The sequence below is a fragment of the Microtus oregoni genome, unplaced genomic scaffold (genome assembly GCF_018167655.1).
Source record: "Microtus oregoni isolate MIOR12 unplaced genomic scaffold, Mior012 000016F_ref0000370, whole genome shotgun sequence".
NCBI classification, from domain to species: domain Eukaryota; kingdom Metazoa; phylum Chordata; class Mammalia; order Rodentia; family Cricetidae; genus Microtus; species Microtus oregoni.
The window spans coordinates 31,075,415-31,100,168 of NW_024543075.1; the positions used below are offsets into that span (position 1 = coordinate 31,075,415).

At 47.4% G+C, this 24,754-nt stretch overlaps 1 protein-coding gene across 1 annotated transcript in view; it reads right to left on the minus strand.

Annotated features, from left to right (window-relative positions):
• Spon1 (spondin 1) overlaps window positions 1-24,754 on the minus strand; it is a 294,791-nt gene that overhangs the window by 15,257 nt on the left and 254,780 nt on the right. The window contains exon 7 of the mRNA XM_041666818.1: window positions 9,342-9,406. Coding sequence (XP_041522752.1) covers window positions 9,342-9,406 — 65 coding nt within the window. The remainder of the gene's footprint in view (window positions 1-9,341; window positions 9,407-24,754) is intronic.

A 24,754-nucleotide genomic window follows, 5' to 3' on the forward strand; every position in this document is an offset into this window, starting at 1 on the left:
TCGAGACAGAGTTTCTCTGTGGTTTTGGAGCCTGTCCTGGAACTAGCTCTTGTAGACCAGGCTGGCCTCGAACTCACAGAGATCCACCTGCCTCTGCCTCCCGAGTGCTGGGATTAAAGGCGTGCGCCACCACCGCCCGGCCTTCAGGCTGTTTTGTAAGGTGTATATGAAACAGATGAGTTCACATTTAGACCTGGATTCCATCCCCAAGATACATGATTATGTATATGTATGTATATTACATACATGTATATGTACATGTACTATTTTCAAAATCGGAAATTCCTCTGGTGCAGGGTGTTTTGGCTAAAACACACTGGTTTTTCTCTGTTGTGCAGAGAAAAAGACCATGAGTTCAATATGAGAACACAAGGGTGTGTGTGGAGGTTTTTCTGAACAGGCTTCCCACTGTGGCTGTTACCAGTCTAGGCTCTGGAACATGAATGGAGCCAAAGTCAGAGCCTGGCTCCGGCATCAGCAGGCCAACAGGGGCTGGATGTTGTCCCCAAACCCCATGCTCCTAGAACCTTCCTGTGCCCAGCCTGGGAGCAGGCTCCTGGCATTTACTTCTATACTAAAGCACTTTGGAAAGTGTGGGTCCTTGGCTCCCCTAGGAACTTATCAGAAACAAAGGTTAAATTGCCCCACACAGGTTTGGGGAATTAGGGGTGTGGGGTAGGGCCCAGTCACTTGTTTTAACAATCTCTGGAGCTGGTCTCCTGCAGCTCAAGTTCAAATGTTCCATGTGTCACCTCCTCCAGGAGCCTTTCCAACCCACTGGAGGGGGTAGGGACCATAGTCTGTTGGTGCTCACATGTCCTGCAGGCCTCTGTAGAAAAAGACCTATAATTCTCTTTTTCTTTTTTTGTTGAGACAGGGTTTCTCTGTGTAGCCCTGGCTGTTCAGGAATTCACTTAGTAGACCAGGCTGGTTTCGAATTCAGACATCTGCCTGCCTCTGTCACCCAAGTGCTGGGATTAAAGGCATGTGCCACCACTGCCCCAGAATTATAATTAAAATGGCTTCCAAACAATTTCTTTTTGGGGGAGTTCCTCAGGGTTGGGCTTTATTGGTGCTCACCAGGTATGGAGGACCCCAGTGGGTCAGCTTAACATGTATATCTGGTAGTGATGGAATTGGTCTTATTGTTTCTTGATCCTAAAAATCCTGCTCACCATTTTTGGGTCTCAAAGCTCCTATCACCTATATATGTGGAGTAAGAATGGCCCCCATAGGCTCATCTGTTTGAATGTTTGCTCACCAGAGAGCAGAACTGTTTGAGAAGGATTAGGAGGTGTGGCCTCTTGGAGGTGGCGTGTCACTGTTGATGGGTTCTGAGGTTTCGAAAGTCCACACCAAGCCCAGTCTTTCTCTCTCTGCTTCCTTCTTTTGGCTCAGGGCTCTCAGCTATTGCTCTAGTACCACATCTGCCTGCCACTGCCCTCCCCACCACGATAATAGTGGACTAACCCTCAGAAACTTGTAAGCAAGTCTCCAATTAAATGCCAAGTCTTCTATAAGTTGTGGGTCGTGGTGCTTTGCCATGGCAAGAGAATGGTAAGACATCACCTGAAGACACGCCTATCTTTCTGTATGATTAGGTAGATATGGGGACCCAATTTCCTCTTCTTACGTTCCTTAAGAATTCCTCTGGATTGTGGGCCAGTGGTTTTTTTTTTTTTTTAACAACTTCTTTGTGTATCTGGTGTGTGCATGTATACATGGTGTGTGTGCATGTGCGGTGGTGAACATGTGTATGTGTGTGTGTGTGTGTGTGTAGGCTGGAGGACAACTTCAGGTGTGGTTTCTCATTTGCTGCCCATTTTTTTTTTTTTGGAACTCCTCAAGTAGGCTAGGCCGACTGGCTAGGAAGCTCCAAGTCTACCTATTTCCCCTCCTTAGTGTTGGGATTATTAGCATGTGGTACCACAGCTGACATTTTAAAATTGTGGGTTCTGGTCCTCCAACTTTCCTGGCAAGCACTTCACTGAGTCATCTTCCCAGCCGGCTGCAGCTTGTTTTAAGAAGCTCCCGGGGGGAACTTCCATTCCCAGCTTCCACAGGGCCCCCAGTCTGAGCCGTGGCACTGCCTATCCAGCCTCGTATTGAGTGGCCGGCCTGTTTTACAGTGCCTGATCAGCACTCCCCTGGGATGTAGCCCTATTCCTTCCTTGCCACAAAGACTTACTACTTGACCTGCTGTCTCCCCAACTTCCCCAGTATGTGATTCCAGAGATAATCATGTTATCCTGAACCCCACAAGTGACATGATTCACAATGATGACTTAAGGCGACGAATCCAGCTCTACTGAGGAATCTAGAGAATAGTACTCCTCCCACCATGACTCCAATCTGGCATAAACTGGTACCTGTGCGCCTCACAGACATAAGTTTGTGTGATGGTTGGTCTTCATGTCAGCTCAACTATATTGGTAGCCACCTAGGATCGCAGGTAGTGTTTTCAAAGCTATTTCCAGGGCTGGAGAGATGGCTAAGAGGTTAAGAGCATTGCCTACTCTTCCAAAGGTCCTGAGTTCAATTCCCACCAACCACATGGTGGCTCACAACCATCTGTAATAAGGTCTGGTGCCCTCTTCTGGCTTGCAGGCATACACACAGACAGAATATTGTATACATAATAAATAAATAATTTTTTTTTTAAAAAAAGCTGTTTTCAAAGAAGACTAATTGAGGACCCCTCACAATGTGGGGAGCATCATCCATGGGCTGACACCCCTGACGGAATCCAAAAGGGAAGGAAGGGGAAAGTGAGTTGGTGAGCACCAGTCTGCAGCTCTGAACTTCCTGGCTGCAGGTGACCTCATGCTCCCATTGTTACTGCCTTTCCTGTTTTGGTGAACTGCATCCCCTGAACTCATGAGCCAAAACACACCTATCCTTTCTTAGATTGCTTTTTGCCAGGTATTCATTCTGTTACATCAATGTGATTGAGACACCGCTCAAAGACAAGACCCCACCGAAGCATTTTCAGTCAACACAGCCAACAGCCTGCAGGGCCTGGTGAGGACTTCAAGGGATGGAAAGCTGGACCCCAAATGCCTGACCCTCTGTCGAGTAACGTGGCAATTTTGGATGTGGAAGGGTGTAGGAGCAAAGTTTTTCAAGCATCTTTAGACACACCTTGTCCTTTTCTCTTATCCAGGATGAGAAAATTCCCCCAGGCTCTGCAGTGTTTGCATGAGAGACCTTTCCCCTACTCTCCGACACTGCTCAGAGTGCCTGCCTACCTTTGCTCGCTGACTTAATGTGTCACTCAGAATTTCTTGTTTAATGTCACTTTCCCCATTAGGTGCCAATAGAGTAGAGGCCTCCCCCCCGCCTTTGTTATTTCAGCTACATTTTGGTGCCTGGTAGAGATCTTAGCATGCAGTGGGCTCCTTCCAAATGTTTGTTGAAATAAATGAACTAATCTAGGAAATGAATGTGGAGCTTTTCTATTTCCGTTGACCTTCAAATTTAATTAAAGGTCGCTTCAAAGTATTTATTATTTCTCTTAGAAAAAAACCTTATTTAAAATAATGAAATGGATAAGCATCATGTGTGACTTTTTCTTAGGAAATGCTAGCCAGGACTGGGGCTCTTTAATTTAATCAAACTTTAATAAAAAGTTCTTATTTATGCTCTTTTGATGCCAGGTTTTCCAAGACATGACATTTTGCCAATTTGATGTCCTAATTTTCTTTTATCTAGGATTTAAATATGAATCCTTTTTTTTAAAGCAGAGAGAGTTGATACAGATTATTACATTCAGAGTATATGACATGTCTAATTTAAATAATAGGATATTCAAAGGAAAACAGAAATGGAAATTAGTGGCCCGAAATGGAGAGTCTAGAGACTGCTCTTGCATGAAGTCATCTACTCAAGGGAGCCTGAGAGGAAAGAGCGCTCACCAAGTGTGTCAGACCACTAGAATGAAAATACCGGATTCATACTGAACACCATACAGCAGACAATAGCTCTAGAACCAAAGAGAAAACATCTAGATAGTAGAAAAACACCAAACATTTGAGAAAACGTTCTGTGAGAGCAATGTTACCTTTCTTAGATTTGAAACAGGAAAAGCAACTGCAAAGGAAACCGACTGAATTATACATCAATTGAAACCTCTGTATAGTAAAGAGAATGGTGTGTGCTTCAAATCTTCAAAATCTTCAAATCTTCAAAATCTTCAAAGCCACAAATCTGAGCCTTTCTGATCAGGAACACAAAACCCAGGTGGAGAATTCCGCCCTTAGCCACACGCGATAGTCTGCAGTCAAATTGCAGGTGCATTAAAATACTGCGCAGACTCTTCCGTGTGTAGAGGGTGCACATGAGACATGTTGCATGTTGTGACTTGGGCTCTATCCCTAAGATATGTCATTACATCTATACGCACACACTCTGAGATTTAAAAATTCTTGTGGCCCTTCTTGCTCTAGTTTTCGGTCACTGTCACAAACAACTGAGGAAAGTATCTTAGAAGAAAGGCTCCTGGTGACAGAGATTGAGTCCGTGTCCCTTGACCATGTGCCTGTGGGACTGTGGCCGACGGTACATAATGGTGGAGCCACAAGAGAAGCTGGCTGGGCCCTAGACCTTCCAAGTACAGACCTCCATAGGCCTAGCTTCTTTTCAACTCCTGAAGTTTCATCACCTCCCGTGAGTGCCACGAGCTGGAAACCAAGCCTTTAGCTTTCTGGGACACCTCAGGTCCCAAGAAAAATGGCGTATCTTCAAAAATGTTCCTATCTAGCGTTATTGGAAAGTGTCAGGAGAGTTATAAACAGATAACTCACACATGCACAAATTAAAAATAAGTGGCTACATGGAGAAACGTCTTCTTTAGTCCTGTGAGAGAGTGTGGCGCATGGGATGAGGGCACAGGGACGAGGGGTTTGTAACCTCACCTACTGTGAAGAAATTGCTTCCATGGCTCCTGACAATACTATGCCTCATTTGCAACAAAATTTCCCAAAACACAACATGAGGAAAAGAGGCAAGACATGATATTTGTGATTCATCTAGACCCCAATCCTTGACTTCTAGTCACAGGTGCACACCAGTGATACCTGGAACAGTCCCTAAAAGTTTAGTTTTGTCTCACGAGTTCCTTTTTCTCATGTGCAGAAACTCCATTGAGTCACCAGGGGGCGCCCAAGCCATTCATTTGGCTGAAGCCCTGAGTTGGCGGCTCAGGGTTTGTCAGGTTCTTGCAACATTCGTTTCTAACCATAAGGCATCTGGGACTCCAAGTCCATCTGGACACGCAGATCTACCACCTGCTCTAGTCCGTGCTCCTTCACTCCCCCGAAAGTGTGGATGGACCCAGGTGACTCTACTAGGAAGCAGGAGGGGCCCTGGAACCCGGGGGCTAATTTAAATGGAAGATATTTCTGATTTCATTTCTAGAGAAGTTGACTCAGTCTCTACACCGCAGACCTCACAAACATGGGCCGCTGTCTAAGCCAGAGATAACCAAGAATGGATGGGAATAATTTAGGGGGAATGCCAGTCCTTTCCAGGAGATAAATATCTTTGAAAGTTCCGGTAATTCTTAGCATTCAGACCACCCTGGAGGAACAGAGTAGTGCAAATTCAGAATGATTTGTAGGAACTGTTTTCCACTTGTGACTGTGAGGAACCAGTGAAGGATGTGGCTTTGCCCAGAATTTGTCTTTTCCTGTTTCTACCTGAACAGAGGGCTGTCAGTTGTGCTGGCTTGATTTATTGAATTAAACAAGTCACCAGCTAATCTGTTCACTCACGACTGTCCTTTGAGAAGGGGCACTGGGAATGGGATGAAGATGCTGAAAAACAAGTCAGTTTCAACAGAAGGGGCTTTGAAAGTAGGTCACCCTGGCTCTCCACCGGGCTGGGGAGGCTGGAATCCCATTAACCTCCATCAGGCAGGCTTCAGGGAAGGGGGAGGGCTGTTAGGGCAAAACAAAACTTGGCTGAGTGTAGGCTTCCTAATTTGACTTCCTAATGAGATTTGGAAAAGGAAAGGGGAGTCGAGGGTTTGGGCAAATCAAAGGAAAATTCCTTTCCCTTACCAAGCCCAGAGTGTGGAGTGGAAAGGTTTTGGGTGTTTTGGGGGCTGAGTGTTTGCCATCAATTAATCTTTTTGTTTCCACTGGGTCTCAGGAAGTCTGAGGGATAGGTGAAGTGTGGGAAGGTATCCCCAAATAATACGTCTTTCAATTTTTCACAAAGCCTTTCACATCTTGGAAAAAGAAAAAGATAAAAGAGAACCCCCCACAAAAACAAAACCAAAAAACCACCTCTGGGCCACCAACACACACAGACACACAGACACAGACACACACACACACACACAGACACACACACACACAGACACACAGACACACACACACAGACACACACACAGACACACACAGACACACACACACACACACACACACACACACACACACACACACAGCTCTACTTGATTTTCATCTCTTTGCAGCCACAGTCCAGGCAGTCCTTAGTCTTCTTGCGCAGGCGTAACTGAATCATTTGTATTTGTGACTCTGCAACCTCACCCTGCCCCGATTTCATCCTCTGTGTGCAGGGTTTCCCCGATCCCACAGTAGAAGGTCACAATGACCTTAATGTCTGTGAATCTAAAGAATACTATGTAGTCTTGACTTAACTTCATGTCTCTGTTGGTTTGGGCATTGCTGGCCACTCTCCTTAAACACTCTTTTCTGGGTTTAGAGAAACCAAGCTTTCTTTGGGACCTTTTTGCTGTTCTTTTTTGGTTTCCTTTGAAGGCAAGTTTTCTTCACCAGGAAGAATGGGGAGGCTTCGGGACTCTGTCCTAAGTCCTTGCCTCTTATTCCTAAGCTTCTTTGGAAAGTCTCTCGTTCATTCTTGACTCAGTTTTACATCTGCAGAGATTTTAGCCCTGAAATTCAAAGTTATGTAATGATCTGGGTACTTGATTTTCACATAAACCTTTTGAGGACATCTTAACAACATGTCATTGTCAGTTGATCTCATGGGTCTTCCCATAAAACTTCATCTAATGTCCCCAGTCCTGGATGGGACTAGTTCCCTAGCTGGGTCAGCCCCACACCTGAGAAGCATCTTGACCACTCTGTCTCCTTCATCTTTTTGTCCCTCAGTCTGTCACCAAAGCTGTCAGCTTTACCCTCTACATCTTATCACTTAGTGGCATCTCTAACGTTTCCCCCTCCCATCATTGCCATCCCAGCAGGAGTGGCAGTCACCTCCCTCCTGGCTCTCTGCAGCTGCCTGCTTACCTGTTTTTCCCACCTCATCAAACTTTTCATATTGGGGTCTTGGCATTGCTACTGCCTTTTGATTTTCAAATGCTGTTCTGATCATATTCTGCTGAAAACTTTTCAGTGTTTTAATTGAAAAAAATTTAAAAAGTTTCCCCTTTTATTGGTATACTTATTATACAGAGGACTGGATTCCACAAGGATATCGTCATACAAATACATACTATACTTTGACCATGTCTCTCCTACCCCAACCTCCTGACGACCCTACCATTCTTAAGTTTTTTTAATGGTGCACAGCTTGGCCCCACACGCAGTTCACCTTTGATTTCTGCATCTAGTTATGCAGAAATTAGAAACCTTTTAATGCTTTGAATGTGCTGTATTCTTCTTCATTCTGACCTCACCATGACTTTCCTTTACATATACATATTTGCTAAATACCTGTCCCACTGAAGGGCTGGCGCCAGGGAGAGTTCTCCTCACCACAGTACCCTTCCCCACTCCCCACTGTGGAGCCTGTCTTTGGAGACCTCAGTAAGTAGCTACTGAATCAATGAAGCGCTTCAGTTGTCATTGCTTGAAGGATTCGGGGTGAAGTGGAGGTCGGATTTTGTTTCCTGTCATTGTGAGACAAGAGCCAATTTATTACTGATATTCTGCTATTAGTTTCAGGCTGATCAGAAGCTTGACTAAGAGAGAGATGTATTAGAAGGTGAGAAAACGATTATGACATTACTGAATCTGAGGATCTTGTTCTAGATAGAGAAGGTGGGTTAGGGCCACATCTGGATATGGCTGGCACTCTCATTCCACCCTCAACAGAACTAGAAGGTAACACTGGGCTTGTCATAGAAGGGGCACATCGGAGTTTCAACATCTGTAAAAGGTCACCATTAGGGTAGACTGAGGTAACTGGGCTTTTGGTGGGTGCTTATAAGGAGAGGCATCCCCCACCCTAAACCCACTCTTTTGTGTGTGTATGAACAGAAAGATGCTAAGAAGAGGAGGAACACAGCAAGGTTAGATTCTTGAAAAAAATCATGTATAATGGTACAGCTGCTGAACTGAACTATGGGAAATGGTAAAATGACCTGAAGCAGGTCAGGAATGGGAGGCTGACAGAAGTCTGACCTGATCGTAGAAGACAGCCAGGTAAGGCCTGACTTGTGCGACAGTAGGAGAGGAAGTGGGGTTTTGTGAGTACTGCACTTTAGGTGTCTCCCCACATGAAGAAGAGCAGGATGTGTTTGCTTGTGTTTTTTAAGATAGAGTTTCATCATGTAGCCCTGTCTAACTTAGAACTCACTCTGTAGACCAGGCTGGCTTCAAAGCCACAGAGATCCACCTGCTTCTGCCTCCCACAGCCGGCTAAGAACAGGTTTGTGTGAAGGTGAAAAGTTCCATTTTGGGCATGATGAGTTTAAGTTCAGTGTTGGCCATCTATAAAGAGGTATTTCCCAAACTGACCTCTCTTTCTCCCTCTCTCTCTGCATCTTTCTATCCATTCTGTTCATTACTCTATTTATTGCATATTCTCTCTCTCTCTCTCTCTCTCTCTCTCTCTCTCTCCATCCCAACCATACATCCATCTATCCATCCATCCATCATCTGGTATTGATCTGTGGTCTGGTCATCCACCCGCCCATCTGGGATTGTGGTCGTTTGAAACTGGCAGAACCCCCTGGGCCACCAAAGACTTCAGGGCAGATAACTCTCAAGGGACAGGGTTGACAGAGACAAGAGAGGGACGGAGAACTGGGACTTGCTTAGAGTGAGCACATCTGAGTTGCCAGAGAATAGAACATATGTGTATTCAGTCTTCTGGGCTGAGGACACACGGAACATGCCATGGTTACTCATGTATCTGAGTTGGTTCTGTGTGGTGGATGGAGGACCATTGGAGAAAACAGAGGCCAGACCTACGTTCCCAAGAAGACAAGACTTCCCGCATGGGTAAAGCCTCCTTATCTTGCTCTTCTGAGAAGTATTACTAGCTGTAATGGCATAACTTACATTAAGTGGTGAGCCAGGCGGCTTCTAGGGCAAGGCTAAGGTGGGACCGGGAGGGAAAGTGGTACTTACACGTTGACTGGCTGCCAGGCTGGCCACTGTGCTTTGGCTTTGATGACAGTGAGGACCTCATCACTCTGCAAGAGAACCACACATGTTTAATGTAGTGAGCTAGGCTTACACAACAAGAGGAATTTGGTGGAGTCAGATTGTCTATCCTTATTTTATTTTGCCGTGTGCTGTGGAGCCATTTTTCCTCCAGCGACACCAGAAGGTGGCACTGGGGGTCCAGTGTATAGGTGTAATCTGTACATGGATAATCCCAGTTACACCTGAATTCTTCCGTCTAGCCCATTCCCCATTGGATCCAGCTGTAACCCAGACTTCACCTCTGTTGGCTAGACTTCCCCGTTTGCTCAGAATGAAGGGCTGAGTCATGAGCACAGGGTCCAGACACTGCGAAGGGCCTGGCCCAGGTCAACGCTGGTCATCGGGCTCTGTTAAGGCAGCCAGCCCTTTAGCCTGAGTGCTGCCACCCTGAGGCACCCTCCTGCTGTGGAGACACCACTCTCACAGACAGGAAGGCCAGACCAAAGCTCTCATACTCCTTCCCCAAGTGGCATCTGCTCTATTTTGATTGGACAGTATACAGAGCATCATTAAATTATGGGGGACCTCAAATAACTTCTGAGGAAGAATTTGAGAATTAGTATCTTGGAGGCAAACATTATGTGGTCATCTTGCGGCAAAGGTCAGAATCTTGGGGTCTTGTTTGACTTGACATTGAGATAGAGTTGGGTTTTCACTCTCAGTTACACACAGAGGTGAAGGGTGTCATGAGCAGTTCTGCATAGCTCCAGAATCTCCTCAGATTGGACTTCATTGGCCTCAGTTGCTGCCTTCCCCTAGCCTGGACCCAATAGCTCAGCCACTATCAACCATAACACACAGGAACAACCAGAATAGCACCAACTGGGGCAGGAAGAGCTGTGACATGGGATTCTCCTCTGCCTGCTGTGAATACCATTGGTTAATAAAGGACTGCTTTGGGCCTGCGCAGGGAATAGAGGTAGGTGGGGGGAAACTAAGCTGAATGCTGGGAGAAAGGAGGCAGAGTAGAGAGAATCCATGTAGTCCCCCAAGAGACAGACGTCAGAACCTTGCTGATAGGCTACAACCTCGTGGTGAGGCACAGATTAGTGGAGATGGGTTAAATTAAAATGAAAAAGCTAGCCAACAAGAAGTTAGAGCTATTAGGCCAAGCAGTGATCTAATTAATAGTTTCTGTGTGATTATTTCGGTTCTGGGCGGCTGGGGACAAACAAGCAACCTCCTTACAACAGAACTGTGCTGACAATTGCACAGACCTCTGAGTTCAGATACCCCTCCGCCTGCCTCACAGCTACTTTCTGTCCTCAGAGCCATGCTTGGCTGTAGGTGCCTAGAGCTTACTTGGAATAAATTAGTGAGCTCCCTGGAACTCCCAGAGCACCGAGAAAGTTGAAGTAAGGGGCCAGAGGAGCCCTCGGCCAAACATAGAAACTCCTCTCTGCTTGAGGGCCTTGGCCACCATCAGGAAAGGGGGCATGCACAGGCCTCTGCAAGGAAGGGGCTTTATCCACACACAGTTTGGTCTGGACCTCTGGTGACCTGGGTTGGATGAGGAGAGGGGCAGGAGCTGGGACAAGCTGACAGAGTTCACAGCGTCTGTCTGAGCGCAGTCTCCCTGGGTTGTCCATTGTGGCTGGAGGAAAGAGTCCCTGGGTGTGTAGATAACCCCACACCCGCAGGTCTGCAGGAAAAGCCTCCTGAGGGCTTCCGTTTCTCACAGAAGATTTATGTGTTTGTTTACAATGTGTCACTCTGATACATCTTTGGGGCGGGCTAACAGAAGCTGTCCGTCATGAAGTCACACATGGGACACGAGTTATTTTTGTGATGCCAACTCGGCATCTCCCACAACATCCATGTCCACATGGGGTCCTTCCTCTGCCTTCGAACCCATTTCTCCTCCAGAGGCCCCTTCTGTATCGAAGTCACATGCACCAGACACCTGTGCAGATGAGGACCATCACCAGCTCCCTCCAACTTCTGCCCCTCACCCTGGTCAGGACCTTTGCACTCATGCCCACAAACTGGCCAAGCTATGCCTCACCCTGAGCCGTCAATGGCTCCGTATGATTTCCATGATCATGTCTTCTTTCCTATATTTGGACCATGTGACTTTTATCATCTAGTGCTGGAACTACTTTCCTCTTTGCTACTCAATTTCAGAATAATATGCACTTATTGTGGAAAATTTTTAGCACCACAGGAGCACACAGCGTAAACGTTGAGTACAGCCTGCTTCAGCATCTCCCCTGCCTTCTGTCTCCTCTTCCTTCTCCAGAACAGCACAGCTAGGCACAGATCCTTCAGGCCTCTTGCTAGCGTCTGCCCCTCCGTGTGTTTGTGTGTGGACTGTATACGCCTTCCCTCATAAAGCCTTCATTATACTGAGAGTCTTGCCTTGCACCCTGACTTTTACACTTTCTTTCACGCCACATCACGAGAGATGTTCTTTCAGAACAGTCTACAGACGCCACAGAATAGCATAGCTCACGATTAAAAATTTTCAAGTGCTGGAAATCTTCAAATCATGGCAAGCCAGTTCACGACATCGAAATGAAGCCTATGATAGCAGATCCAAGTGATGAGATGTTGTCTACTAAGAAATACCTCACTGCAGAACTAAAATCAATGTGGGTGGAGTTGAGGCAGTCACGGGGCCAGCTGGTCCTACAGATTCACCTTGATTTACAATTAAATCATGGTTTTTGGGTCCTAGCTAATGACATATTGATTTTGCTTCTGCAGTATATTACCCAGCAACAATAGCCTAGACCGTCCATTACTGTTTTATTTATCTGCTTTATTTTCATTGTACAGATGTTCAGAAAATGCTGGGTCTGTGTGTGGGCAGGACAACTCCTTCTTGTAAATGGTCTCATCAAGTGCTTACTCTGCAGGGCCCATCTACAGCTTATGGTTGGTTCCTTTTGTGATAATTCATTTTAGTTACTGAAATAAGAAAGGAGCATGTTGGAACATTCATTTTAGATATGAAATACTTTTCTTGGGTATGAGAACACACACACCCACGAGTGCAATCCCAATCCTTAGGAGGCTGAGGCTGGAGGACCTTGAGTTAGAGGACAGCCTGGGCTACATAAGGGGATTCTACCACCATCCATCCATCCATCCATCCATCCATCCATCCATCCAACCAGCCAACCAACCAAAACCCCTGCAAAACTAACAAAACAAGTATTTTTTTTTTTGAACATTGATTTTTCTTTCTGGTAAAACTAAATCCTACAGCCCTGGGGACAGGCTGACTTACTCATGGCCACATCCAAGTAGCTGGTTACCCACAGGCACTCATTAAAATGACACATTCTTTTGTTTCTTTTTCTTTTATTCTCTCTCTCTCTCTCTCTCTTTCTGTGGTTTTTTTTTTTTTTTTTTTTTTTGAGACAGAGTTTCTTTGTGTAACAATCCTAGCTGTCCTGGAACTAGCTCTTATAGACTAGGATGGCCTTGAACTCAGAGATCTGTCTACCTCTGCCTCCCAAGTGCTGGGATTGTACAGGAAGCACCCCAGGAATATCAGCCTCTCTCTGCAGGTACATTCACAGTGAGCGGTTTAGACTGGAGATACTCTTAGTTCAGAGTGGAGGTCACAGTTGTAGCTACCCACAGAGCCTCGGGAGGGCTTCCTTGGGTGCAGCCAACCTCCAAGTCTTGATGAGCAGCTGCAGGGGGGTTTCTGTGGTCAGAGGAGCATAGATGGGGCCCCTGGGGCTCTGGGCATTTCATACCCTGAAGAACAACAGGCTTAAATTCAGAGTAAGCAATCTACACGTCAGGCTTAAATGAAAAGCTTGTTTTAACAAGCCTCCAAGGCACAGCCAGGATCTTTCAAGGATCCGTCGAGCCCCTTTACACCTCCCACAGGATGCTTTTCGAATGAAGTATTCAAGGCAGCCACGGGGTAAGCCTTGTTTAGATGCCGTTAGCACGTTTCCAAAGACGCGCCAATTAAAATAAGCTCCCCCCCAGGAAACTGCAGGTCACTGTGCCTGTCTTACAGTTTGCTCTGGGTAAACTCGTTGGAGGCTGTGGCAGCTGGACTCACACCAGCAGTAGCTACTTGTGCCATGTGGGAAACGCATGGCCCTAAACAGGCTATGGGGTCAGTCAGGCTGGAGAGGCGAGGTTCATGCTGAATGACAACAGGCAGGAGGCAGAAAGGGCATGAGTGGTGGGAGCTGGGAATCTGGGGGCAGGGCGGGACCTTCACCCTATGCCGGCTATGCCCACAGCCAGAGACTGGCTGAGTCTATCACCTCCTTCCTCTCTGGTTTCTAGGCTCCTCTTGGCACCTGTCTGACTCCTCATGTTTGACGTCATTTCTCAGTCAGACACCAAAGCTGTTTCCTTTCTCTGAGGCTTCCTCTGCTCCTAGCAGCTCTGAGGCTGTCATTAACACCAGCTTGGGTACCCTGCCTGAGGTACAAAAGAACGTGCTCTCTCTTCCCAGGAAGGCAAGGGAGATGGAGCTGGTGATGGGGAGGAAAAAGCTGAAACAAACAACTATGACTTCCTGTTTTTATATGTCAGGTCTAGCTTTTTAAATTATGATGGCATGACCCACTGGGATCATGTGACTGAACATGAAGGCTGTGTGATTCAGTGGAAGGTTGCAGAATGTACAATGACCAAATGAATGCACACTGAATTAAAAAACAAAGACCTATTAAATCCAAAGTGTTTCGAGATGCACTCACCCACATTGTATCTAGCGACTTCACGGCAGCCTTGGTTCTGAACACACAGTATGCTCTTTATTATAAGTAGGATGTCACACTACACAAGGCCAATGAATGCTTGACTCAGACTCAAAACTATTGCATGTTAGAAAATGCAGTCCTGTTATGTGTATAATTCTCTGCTTTTATAGATACACACTGATTTGATCAAGAGAAATAAAGAGAAATAAAGCAGCCTAGAAACCAGGGAGGAAGGAGGTGACAGACTCAGCCAGTCTCTGACTGTGGGCATAGCCGGCATTGGGTGAAGGTCCCACCCTGCCCCCAACATATAAGCATCACATTTTTATATTTTTCATTGTATTATATTATAGTATCTATTTTTTCTAGTTGCTATTTGAGTTGCTGATTTGATTTTTATAAGAATTACTAAATTAATTTTGCCTTGGGATAAGAACAGAATTTCTAGCAATTTTATGAAATGTCTCTAGCCATATTTTAGCCATTTGCAGTGTATATATATATATATGTGCAGTGGCCTTCTCAGCACTGACAATTAAAATATCAAAATATCAGTCAACTCTGGAAAACGTTGAAGATGCTCTACATCCCTCAGAGTCAAATATTTCACCAGAGTTTAATTCTTTATGTAAAAACAGATAAGTACAGGCACCTTGTCAGTGTGTGAGTTTGCTTTTGACTTTAATAAAAGGTAAGATCATATGTGCTCAACAAATTGTTTTAAAATAAGACCTATTATGGGTTATTGTCAGAAAGTAGTTTATATACCCATCTTACCTAAATACCCAGAATTGTTAAAAAATTTCTCCTGCAGAAGGGGTTTGTGAGTGGAAAAGTTTTGAAAGCCATGTACATGCAGCTTGACAATTACCTGTATATAGTATCCCACTTAATCCACATTCTATATATATATACATATTCCCCAGAAACATACTTATTTGGCCAAAGCAGTTTCTCAGTTAGGCAAGGCTGACTCCAGATATCCCAGGTGCACAGGAGCGAGGGGTGAGGGTGGCCTGGGAGAGCTGGCCCCATCTCTTCATGCTGTTCCTGCTATGTCCTGGAGGCTCTCAGTTCTAAATAGCAAGCTGCAGTAGGAGGCTTAGCAGGCAGTGTTCACAACAACCATAAAGGTGACGCTGTCTGGAGTACTAGTTTCGATAGGAACAGTGGTTGCTGGTGGTCTGTATGAGGGGGAATGAGGGTGGGACGGGCTCCTTGAGAAGGGGAAGAGCTTCTACTAAAAAGAGGGCACCCCTAAAACACCAAAGCACCTGTAGAGACTCTGCCACCCACCACACGTCAGCGTGTGTCCATCAGTCAAGTGACTTCTACACTCCACTCAGGAACACGGACCCCAGCGCAGGATGTCTGACCCTACAACTCACATCTTTCTACCTGTCCAATGACCCACGTCATTTTGTCCAATTTAGTCTGTGCTCCCCTGGTCCCATTTGGTAGTTTTCTCAAGGAGTTCCTTCCATGAGGCACAGACCACTGGTTCTCACTGATGAACAACCTGGAACCCTGGGTGGAAACCCCCTGAGCGCTGTGTGCCTCCATTATCTGCTCTGCCCTTTCCCAGATCCCCACTTACTCTCATCCACTTCGGAGGACTCTAGCTACGCGGGTAACTTTGCATCCCTTGGTGGCATCCAGGGACGAACAGCTGGAAATGAGCCGTTTTACGAAGCGATAACAGGACTGCCACATCCTTCAAATCGATTGTGCCCAACGGTAGACTCCCATCGTTTTGGCAGGCTTCGGGTTTATTGGGTTATAAATAAGGACAGGAATTTTCTGGTGGCACTTTACAGTTTGCCCAGATCTCCTAGGTTCTTCACTGTGGCCCTTTGAGGCAGGCAGCTATATGCTCCTCAGATCTCAGAAGAGGTAACGAGGACTCATCTCGCCTCTGGAACTGCTCTTGTGGAGGTCACCAGTGACCTCTCCATGCTCAAGGCAAAGGCTGCACCCGGGAGTACTCAACATTGCCTGGCAAAGGGACCTCTCCCTCTTCCCCAGCTCGTACTCCCGGGGCTCACTGCCTTTTCATTTCCTCAACATCCTTTTGGCCACTCCTTCTTGGTCTTCTCTGTAGACCCCTTCACTATCTTCTAACCACAGCAGTGCCCAACTCTGGTCCTCTTTTCTTCATGTTCTGTCCACTCTTCCACAGTCATCTTGCCTAGTCTAAGCCTTACACAGTCAATTGTACATGGGATTTTTTTTTAAGATTCAGTTTATATATATATGTGTGTGTGTGTGTGTGTGTGTGTGTGTGTGTGTGTGTAGACACATGAGTGCAGAGCTCATGGTAGCTAGAAGAAGGTTCCAGATCTCCCAGGCTACCTGACATGGATGCTGGGAACTGAACCCCATCCCCTACATGATCAGTATCCACTCGCAACTACCCTTCCCTCTCTTCGGCCCTTGTACATGAGTTCCAATAATGTGTACCTCCACGCCCAAAATCATGTATGCCAGCATTGCCTCTGATTTGTATACTAGCTGTGTAATATTTCAGCTGGAACCAAACTCTACCTTCTCTCCCCATTCCTCATCCTTCCCGAATCATTGTGGGGTAACGCCAACATTCCAGGTGGCCACCCATGAGGTCTCTCTCACGGGCCACATCCATTCCATCAGCCTTGCCCCCAGATCTGCTTCCAAAATGTCCTCACCTTCTAGCTTACGCCCCATCTGCATGGCTGCCCTGGCCTAGGCCACCACTGTGGCTCTAGATGGCTGTACCTGCTAGCAAGTCTCTTTTGGTGTGCTTTGTACTAACCCGAGTGCCCTGAGACGCTCCTGAGTTGGAGGCTTTCTCCCCAGGGTGCAGAGTTAGAAGCAGGTGTGGATCTCTGGGAGGTGTGGTCTGGTGGGGGAGTGTAACTGTTAGACCTTGATTCTAGCTCTCAAGGAGAGATGGCCATCAGGCCGGGGATTGTGGAAATCTGAAAGGGTGATTTCTTTCTCTTGTACCTGCTCCTCACGTCACCTCCCTCCATGGGGTGACTTTCACAGGGAGGCTCTCTCTCATCAGAGCCAAGCTGTTGTGGGCACCACTGTGAATGTGGTAAAACAAACCCAGAACCTCTCTATAGGGCTTTTCTTGCGTGGCAGCCATATCATGATCTGCTGGCTGAAACCCTCTGACCTTGAAGCCCACAGTGGGTGGGGACCTTGCTAGGCCCCTGTGATCTGTTCTCTCTTCCCTTCTCTCTCTTCCCTTCCCTCTCTGACCGCATCCATTGCTCCTCTTGTCACTGTATCCCAGCATCACAGACTCCTTGCTTTTCTTCCGATATGTCAGGTGCACTTTGAACGTGCTGTCCCCTGTCTCCTCAATGTCAAGTGCACTTTGAACTTCTTGTTCCCTATGTCCTCAATGCTGTTCCCCCAGATCCCAGAGTACCCATTCCTTCTCCTCCAGCTTTTCACTTAAATGTCTCCTCTTCAATGAAACCTCTGATGACCACAGAAGTTCACCCCACCCCCCTCCATCCAACACTGCCATCCTTTCATCTAAATAGATTTTCTCTGTAACACTTGCCATGGGGCAGCTTCCTGGGTATCTGCTTATTTAGTTTCCATCCCCTGCTGGAGGAGCAGTGGGAGGGCAAGGGCTTTCGTTTTTGCTTACTGCCTATACTTCTGTCCCAGCACACGCTCCAGCTCCGCCGGAATTGAAGGAATGAGAGGCTGGGGTGAACAAGAGGCTGGTGTCCCTTGCATCCCCAATTCACCTGCACTGCGCTGGACTATACTGGGGCCCTGGGCTGGGATACCATCATAGTCAAGCTGGGGATCAGCAGGAACAGTTGGGAGCAGCATCGGCCAAATGACCTGAGAGCCCCCAGGCTGTCAGATGAGGGGGAAGGGAACACAGGGGCTGGTTGACGAGCTCAGGTGTGATAATTCATGTTGCTTGTGAACCTGAGAGGATTTAGTATCACCTAGGAGACAAGCCGTCTCAGAGAGATTGTCTAGATGGGGCTAATTGAAGCAGGGTGACCCACCCTGCATGTGGACAGAGCCACTCCAGAGCTGGGCTGAATACAAAGGAGAAACCGAGCTGCGAGACCTAGCATTCATCTCTCTGCTTTCTGGCTACCTGTGGCCAGCTGCATCAAGATCCTGCCACCTTGCCTTCCCTGTACCCGCCCAGTGGGAGCCAAAATAAACCCCACCTTCCCTAAGTCGCATTGATCAGGTATTCTGTCATCACAATAAGAAGGAGCAAATATCTGTGGCTGAGATCACCGGTTCCGAGTCGTCGTCTTTGGGGCAACCCAGTGCTGGCCATAAGCAAGTGCTCATCCCATGCCTTGCCTCTCCCAGGAAGCAGCTGCCACCCCGACCTACCATCTGACCAGCTGTTTCAGAGCTAGAGAAAGCACCTGAAGCCCACTCTAACTAAGATCTGCACGGAAGATGATCTCACATTCAATTTCTTTTCAAACACAGCCTGTATTTCCAATGGGAAAATTGCATAATGCTTGCAGATAACAATTTTCCCGAGATGTTTTTGAGGACGTGGCTTGGCAATCTTGGAGCAGGAGAGGAAGGGCTCTTCAAGCAGCCCTGGCACAGCTCACTGCTCTCTATGCCCCAGCCAGGGCTGTCTGGGCTGGGCTGGCAGCTCTGAGGTCCTGCACCACACCAAGGCCTACTGTCACCTGCACTGGTCACAGGCATCCCCTTCGCTTTCCCTTTGGTTGGGTTTAACTTCATTTCCTGGGTTTTTATCATGTCCTTATTGTGTTCACGACAGCCCCCTTGTCCCCTGAGCCTGAAGAGAAGGGTGGGGCATGAGCATCTCTCTTGTGTCACCAGGTCCTTGTCCCTCTCACCTTCTCTTCCTCTTCAGTGAATAGGGAAAACTTTGTGCCAGTACCACAGCTGAGAGGCACAGAGGGCCAGGCAAGGTGACACTTATTTCTTGGGGTTGACAGAAAATTCATGGGGGACAGAATGCACTAAGCAGAAACATTGTGCTTTCAAACAGGAGCAGCTGCAGGAAAGCCAGGGCGAGCCCAGGGAGGGCGATCCACACCTCACACCAGTGCTGGCAGGAGATGCCTCCCTTTGGAAAGGCAGCCCCTCTTGCTGTGCACAGAAGCACCTGTGTGATCTCAGCGGCACAGCTCTTGACATTGCGGTCCTGTCTCCCAGTCTCACCTTGCTCCCCAAGGGACAGGCCCCATCTCTGAAGCCAGTGGTAGAGCCAATGAACTGCTTCACTTGTGACCTCAGCGCCATCCCCTACACACGGGAGGTGTGCAAGAGGATATTCAAGGGATGAATAATGAATTAGTTAATTAAATCATTGATGACAAGCTAGAGGAAGTCTTGGCCTTTGCTGCCCTTGGGGGTTGCTTAAAGGGTCTTGTTCTAAGGGAAGGATTTGTGAAGAAAAGGGAACTGTGATCAGATGTATATTGTTAGAGAGGTCTGCTGGCAGCTGTGGGAAGTAAAATCGAAGGGGATGTGGTGTGGGGTGACACTGGTCAGGAGGCCATTGCAGTGTTGGGGAGGGGACAGGGTAGAGAGGCAAAGTGGGAGATGTCACACATAAGCACCCAAGGTAGAGTCAACGAGAGCTGACAGCCATGGGCATGAAACCAAGAGGGTGGGGGTCCAAGGAGTCATTAGGGGCAGCCGGACCCATGAGACTGGAGTTTAAGCAGAGATCAGGAAGGAGGTATGTATCTTAGCCAGAAGCCTGTTAGTGGTAGAATAAGACAGCTCCCCTAGGAGTAGGGAAGCTGGCAGAAAAGAGGAGGAAGAGCCAGGAGCTTCAAGCAAAATGCTGAGGGTTAGAGAAATGGCTCAATGATTAACAGCACTGACTGTTCTTCCAGAGGACTCAGGTTCAATTCCCAGCAACCACATGGCAGCTCACAGCTGTCTGTAACTCCAGTTCCAAGGGATCTAACACCTTCATACCAATGCACATAAAATAAAACTAAATAAATTCTTTTAAAAAAATGAAAGAAGGGGGCTGGAAAGATGGCTCAGCGGTTATGAGCATTGTCTGCTCTTCCAAAGGTCCTGCGTTCAATTCCCAGCAACCACATGGTGGCTCACAACCATCTGTAATGAGGTCTGGTGCCCTCTTCTGGCCTTTAGGCAAGCAGACAAAACATTATATACATAATAAATAAATAAATAATTTAAAAAAATAAAAAATAAAAAATGAAAGAAAAATGTTGAGAGAGAAGGAGGACACCATCTGATGCCCCACGCTGTCCCTCTGCCCATTGCAAGCCTACGGCCTGTTCCCTGTGGCTACCAGTGCCCGTTCATCTTTTGTCACTGCCAGACAGGCCACTGAAGCAGGTTTAGGAAAGAGAAAAGGGGAAGCCGTGAAGCCAGCAAACCCAGGTGCCTGCCTTTGTAGGGCTCCCCAGGAAAGGGACCAAGAAAGTGGTGGTCAGTGGAACACAGACAGTTACTTTTTAGTACAGAAATGAATGATACCTGGGCAATTCTGTATTCAAAGGGTATAATCAAATGAAGAAGGGAAACTGAGGCTGTGGGACAGAGAGAGGCTGGGCTTGTGGGGCTCTGGTTCCCGATCTAATGGGGGGAGGTAGGAGCTGGACTGAGGACTTTGTGAGGAAGAAGATGTCTTCCAGTCTTGCAAGGTTGTGAAGATTATGGCAGAGTGTGGCAGCTGTAGGTTCCCGACGTTGCTCGGCTGATGGCAAGGACCCTTTTGGTCAGCAGGTGTTGGCTAAGAACTGATCTATAGGAGGCTCAGCCACTGCTGAAGATGCAGACCACTGCCCTTGTGCTCACAGAGCTGCCAGAGCTGGGGGAAGGGGGAAACAAAGGAGCAGGTTCTTAGGAGCTTCTGCGGACAACATAACCCAGCCAAGTAACGTGTAAGGGTGAAAGGTTTCTCTTGGCTCATGGTTACAGAGGTTTCTGCCCACAATTGGTAGGCCCTGCTGCCTTGGGCCTGTGGTAGCACTGGTACTCTCTGGTAGGAATGTGTGGTGGAGAAATCCTGTTTACTTTATTGTGGCCAAGATCAAAAGAGAAAGGGGAAAGGGCCAACTTCCTAACATTTCCTTCAAGAGCACACAAGGCTTAACTTCCTTCCATTAAGCCCCACCTCCTAAGGGTTCTTATCACTTCCTATAGCCCCATAGGCTAGATCCCCACAGTAGTCTCTGGGGGACATTCTAGGTCCAACTAAAGCGCACAATATCCAAAACGACTTGCTTCTTTTGGAGGAATAAATCAAAGAATGACAACAAGGAGGGCCACAGCTGGGGAGAAAGCAGGAGGGTTCATCCTTTAGTATGCAGGGGAAACCTTAATTGATTTATAAGGGATTTATGGTTGAAGGTATGGATGCTCACATATATGATTAAGGCCAGGCAGCCATTCTAGTCTAACAAAATATATCTCGTGTACCCAAGCATAGTCTTCAGAATTGTAGAATTTTAAAAAGATAGCATGACTACTGTTAGAGTTATCTGAGAAGAGGAACCATAAAAATAATCAAGAAAATGCATCAATAAGACTGGGCTGTAGGCAAGCCTGTGGTGCATTTTCTTAAGTGGTGCTTAATGTGGGGAGGGTCCAGCCCATTGTGGGTGGTGCCACCTGTGGGCAGGTGGCCTTGGGGTAAATAAGAAAGCAGGCTGAGAATGTCATGGGAAGCAAGTCAGTAAGCAGCACTCCTCCATGGCCTCTGCTTCAGCTCCTGCCTCCAGGTAGTTCCCACCCTGATTTCCCTCAGGTGATGAATTGTGATGGGGAAGTGCAAGCTGAAATAAACCTTTTCCTCCTCCAGTTACGTTTGGACATGGTGTTCCGGTTCCATCACAGCAACAGAAACCCTAACTAAGACAACTGTGCTTGAAGACCAAGAAAGGGAATGAAAGGAAAAAGCAAAACTAAATGCCTAGAATCCTCCCATCCTTCCCAACAGCTGTCACCAATTTCACATAGTCGCTTACAAGTCTTCAACACTGAGTCGGTGGCAATGTGTGTGTGTGTGTGTGTGTGTGTGTGTGTGTGAGAGAGAGAGAGAGAGAGAGAGAGAGAGAGAGAGAGAGAGAGATGCATGCACACGCTCATGCATGTGAATGTAAGCACATCTATACTAGTGTGTGCATGTGGAGAACGGAAGACAGACAACCCTGGGTGCTGTGCCTCACCTCTACTTTCTTTGAGATGGGATCTCTCTTTTGCTGTTTATAGGTCAGGCTAGCTGGCCTGTGGGATTCCATGGGTTCTCTTATCTCTACTTTCCACCCAGCTTTACATGGGCTATGGGGATTTGAACACTGGACCCTGTGCTTGCATGGCATGGGTTTTACCCAAACAAGCCATATCCTAGCCCTTTCCCACTTTTTTTTCTCAACTGGACAGCAATGAAGACTTTTGAGAGTGGCATTGCGTGAGACCACTGCAGTGGGCTATGACAATCTTATAGCCATATACAGGCGGACAACACAGCAGCAGCCAGGAAGGTGGGCAGAGGGGCAGGAGCGCCAACGAAGGGTAGGAATCATGAGGCAGCACCGATGGACTCTTTTCTGGAGGATTTCAAAGCCTGTTAGTCTTTGTTAGGGAAAGAATGTCTTTCAAATAAAAGCGGTTTCAAAAGGAGCAAGAAGTCACCATCTGAGCAGCAACAGCAACAGCTCTCCCTTCCCAGCAAGAGCGTCTGACTCAGGCATGGTCGTCTTGGCAGCCTGTTTGCTGGGTCCTTAAATATAATAACATTTCGCTTCATCATCTCCTTTTATCCACTGATTTCCATAAAAAGCTTTCAAATTATTAAGTAATGAAGCTGCAAATGACCTGGTCGGGAAGTAAGGAAGCCTTCAGGTGCTCCAGCACATTAGACTCAAATCAGATTCCTAGGAATGCTGCTTTCTCAAATGGTGCTATTTAAATGCAAAGTAACAGCCCTGCTAAATGGTGGGGACTTAACCCTTTACATTCCTGAGACCCTCTCACAGCTGAGGTGTGAGCAGATTTGGGAGAGGATGGGAGAAACTTTGGGTGTTGACTGTCCCTAAGTGGAGATCCTCACCAGGAAGTTTGGATGTTCTTACATATATGGGGTATTCCTCTTGGATGTTTTTACATATACGGGGTATTCCTCTTCCAGTCTATCCATAATTACACAGGTTCCACAAGTGAAGGTTCCTTTTTTAGTTATTATCATTAGACCACAGAGCAGAAGTGGTGGAACAGTGTGGTGGGATAGGGCAAATGAGGTCCTGTCTTTACTCCACTATGTAAGTGCTGTGCTTGTTTAAGGAAATTGCTCTCCTCTTTGAGCTTGGTTCTTTATCTGGAGAACACATTTACTGAGCTGGGCTGGGGCTGGGGCAGGGCAGTAGATGCTCTCCCCAGCCTTGTGGAGCCTGTCATCTAGTGGATTAATTGCACGCATCAGGATTAAGCGAGATAATGTGTGAGAAGGCCAGACCAGATGAAGAGAAGGAAGATTGGCAGGCTCTGCCCGTCTTCCCAAGAGCAATTCTCTCCATTGCGCTCCCTTCCAGGGAACAACGGAACAAGGCATGCTACCTGTTGCCTGTCATGCCCAGCTGTCTCCAGGCTTGCGCTTTTGTGCAGGGTCCTTTTGTAATTATCCCTTGTCCCCTCAGGAACGGTCCTTTTGAAAACCCTTTCAGATGCCCTCGATTCTCAAGCCATCTTCTTCCAGCCCTTGGTCACAGTCATTCTTTGTCCTGGCAGATGTCTAGCAAAGCACACATCTCCTAGCATGTGTTTGCTCAAGCACACTGAGCCGAGTTTGGTCAAAGGAAGCGTCGGTTCCCAAAGCTTCATGGACACCTTGAGAGGATCTGGACAGCGTGACTGTGACCTGAAGAAGGAGTGTCACTCTCCTGGGATCTCACAGATGAGGCAACAGGATCAGAGGCCTCACTATCCCCCAGGATCTGGGCGATGCTGGGGCTTTGTGACCCCTGTTAACATCTTAGCTCTCTGTGGGGCTAAGCATTCTTCTGTTTTGCAGCAGACACTTATGATGGATCATCTCAATGTGTTCTGACAGAGCATCAGCAGGTGGTCTCAGGTGCCAGGGCGCATCTGCTCAGCCGCCAGCCCCATCTACTATGCCACTGTGGGCCAGCAGAGATGACTTCCTGGTGGCAGGAGCAATGCTAAAATGGGACTCTTAGTTATGGGACAAACTGTCTCAGCATGAGATCACAGCCTCACTCATTCTGGGGGCAGTCTCCACCAGGGAGCACCCAGGAAACCAAGGTCATCCCCCAAGGCAAGGGAGTGCTCTCAGCAGGAACTAGGACAGGCTACCCAGCTCACTGTCTCCTTGTGTCCCATAACTGTGGTTCCCTTGCAGTAACTGGACTCCCAGCACCCTGCCCCAGCACGCATGGGAGTAGTTGGAGGGTAAGAAGAGGCAGTCAATCAGTCAATGACATGGTTCCCAGGTGAAGCTCAAAGAACCCGTGTGGCAGCACATGACAGTGTCAGTGGCAGGAGAATAGTGGAGAGAGGAGTCTGCCCACAGGACTCCAGTGTCCCAAAGAACCCTGGTGTCTGGGTGCTGAACTCAGAAAGGCCTGGGCCAGGGTGCTGGGCTTTGTATATGGACTGCAAGCAACCATTGAATTCTCACAGAAT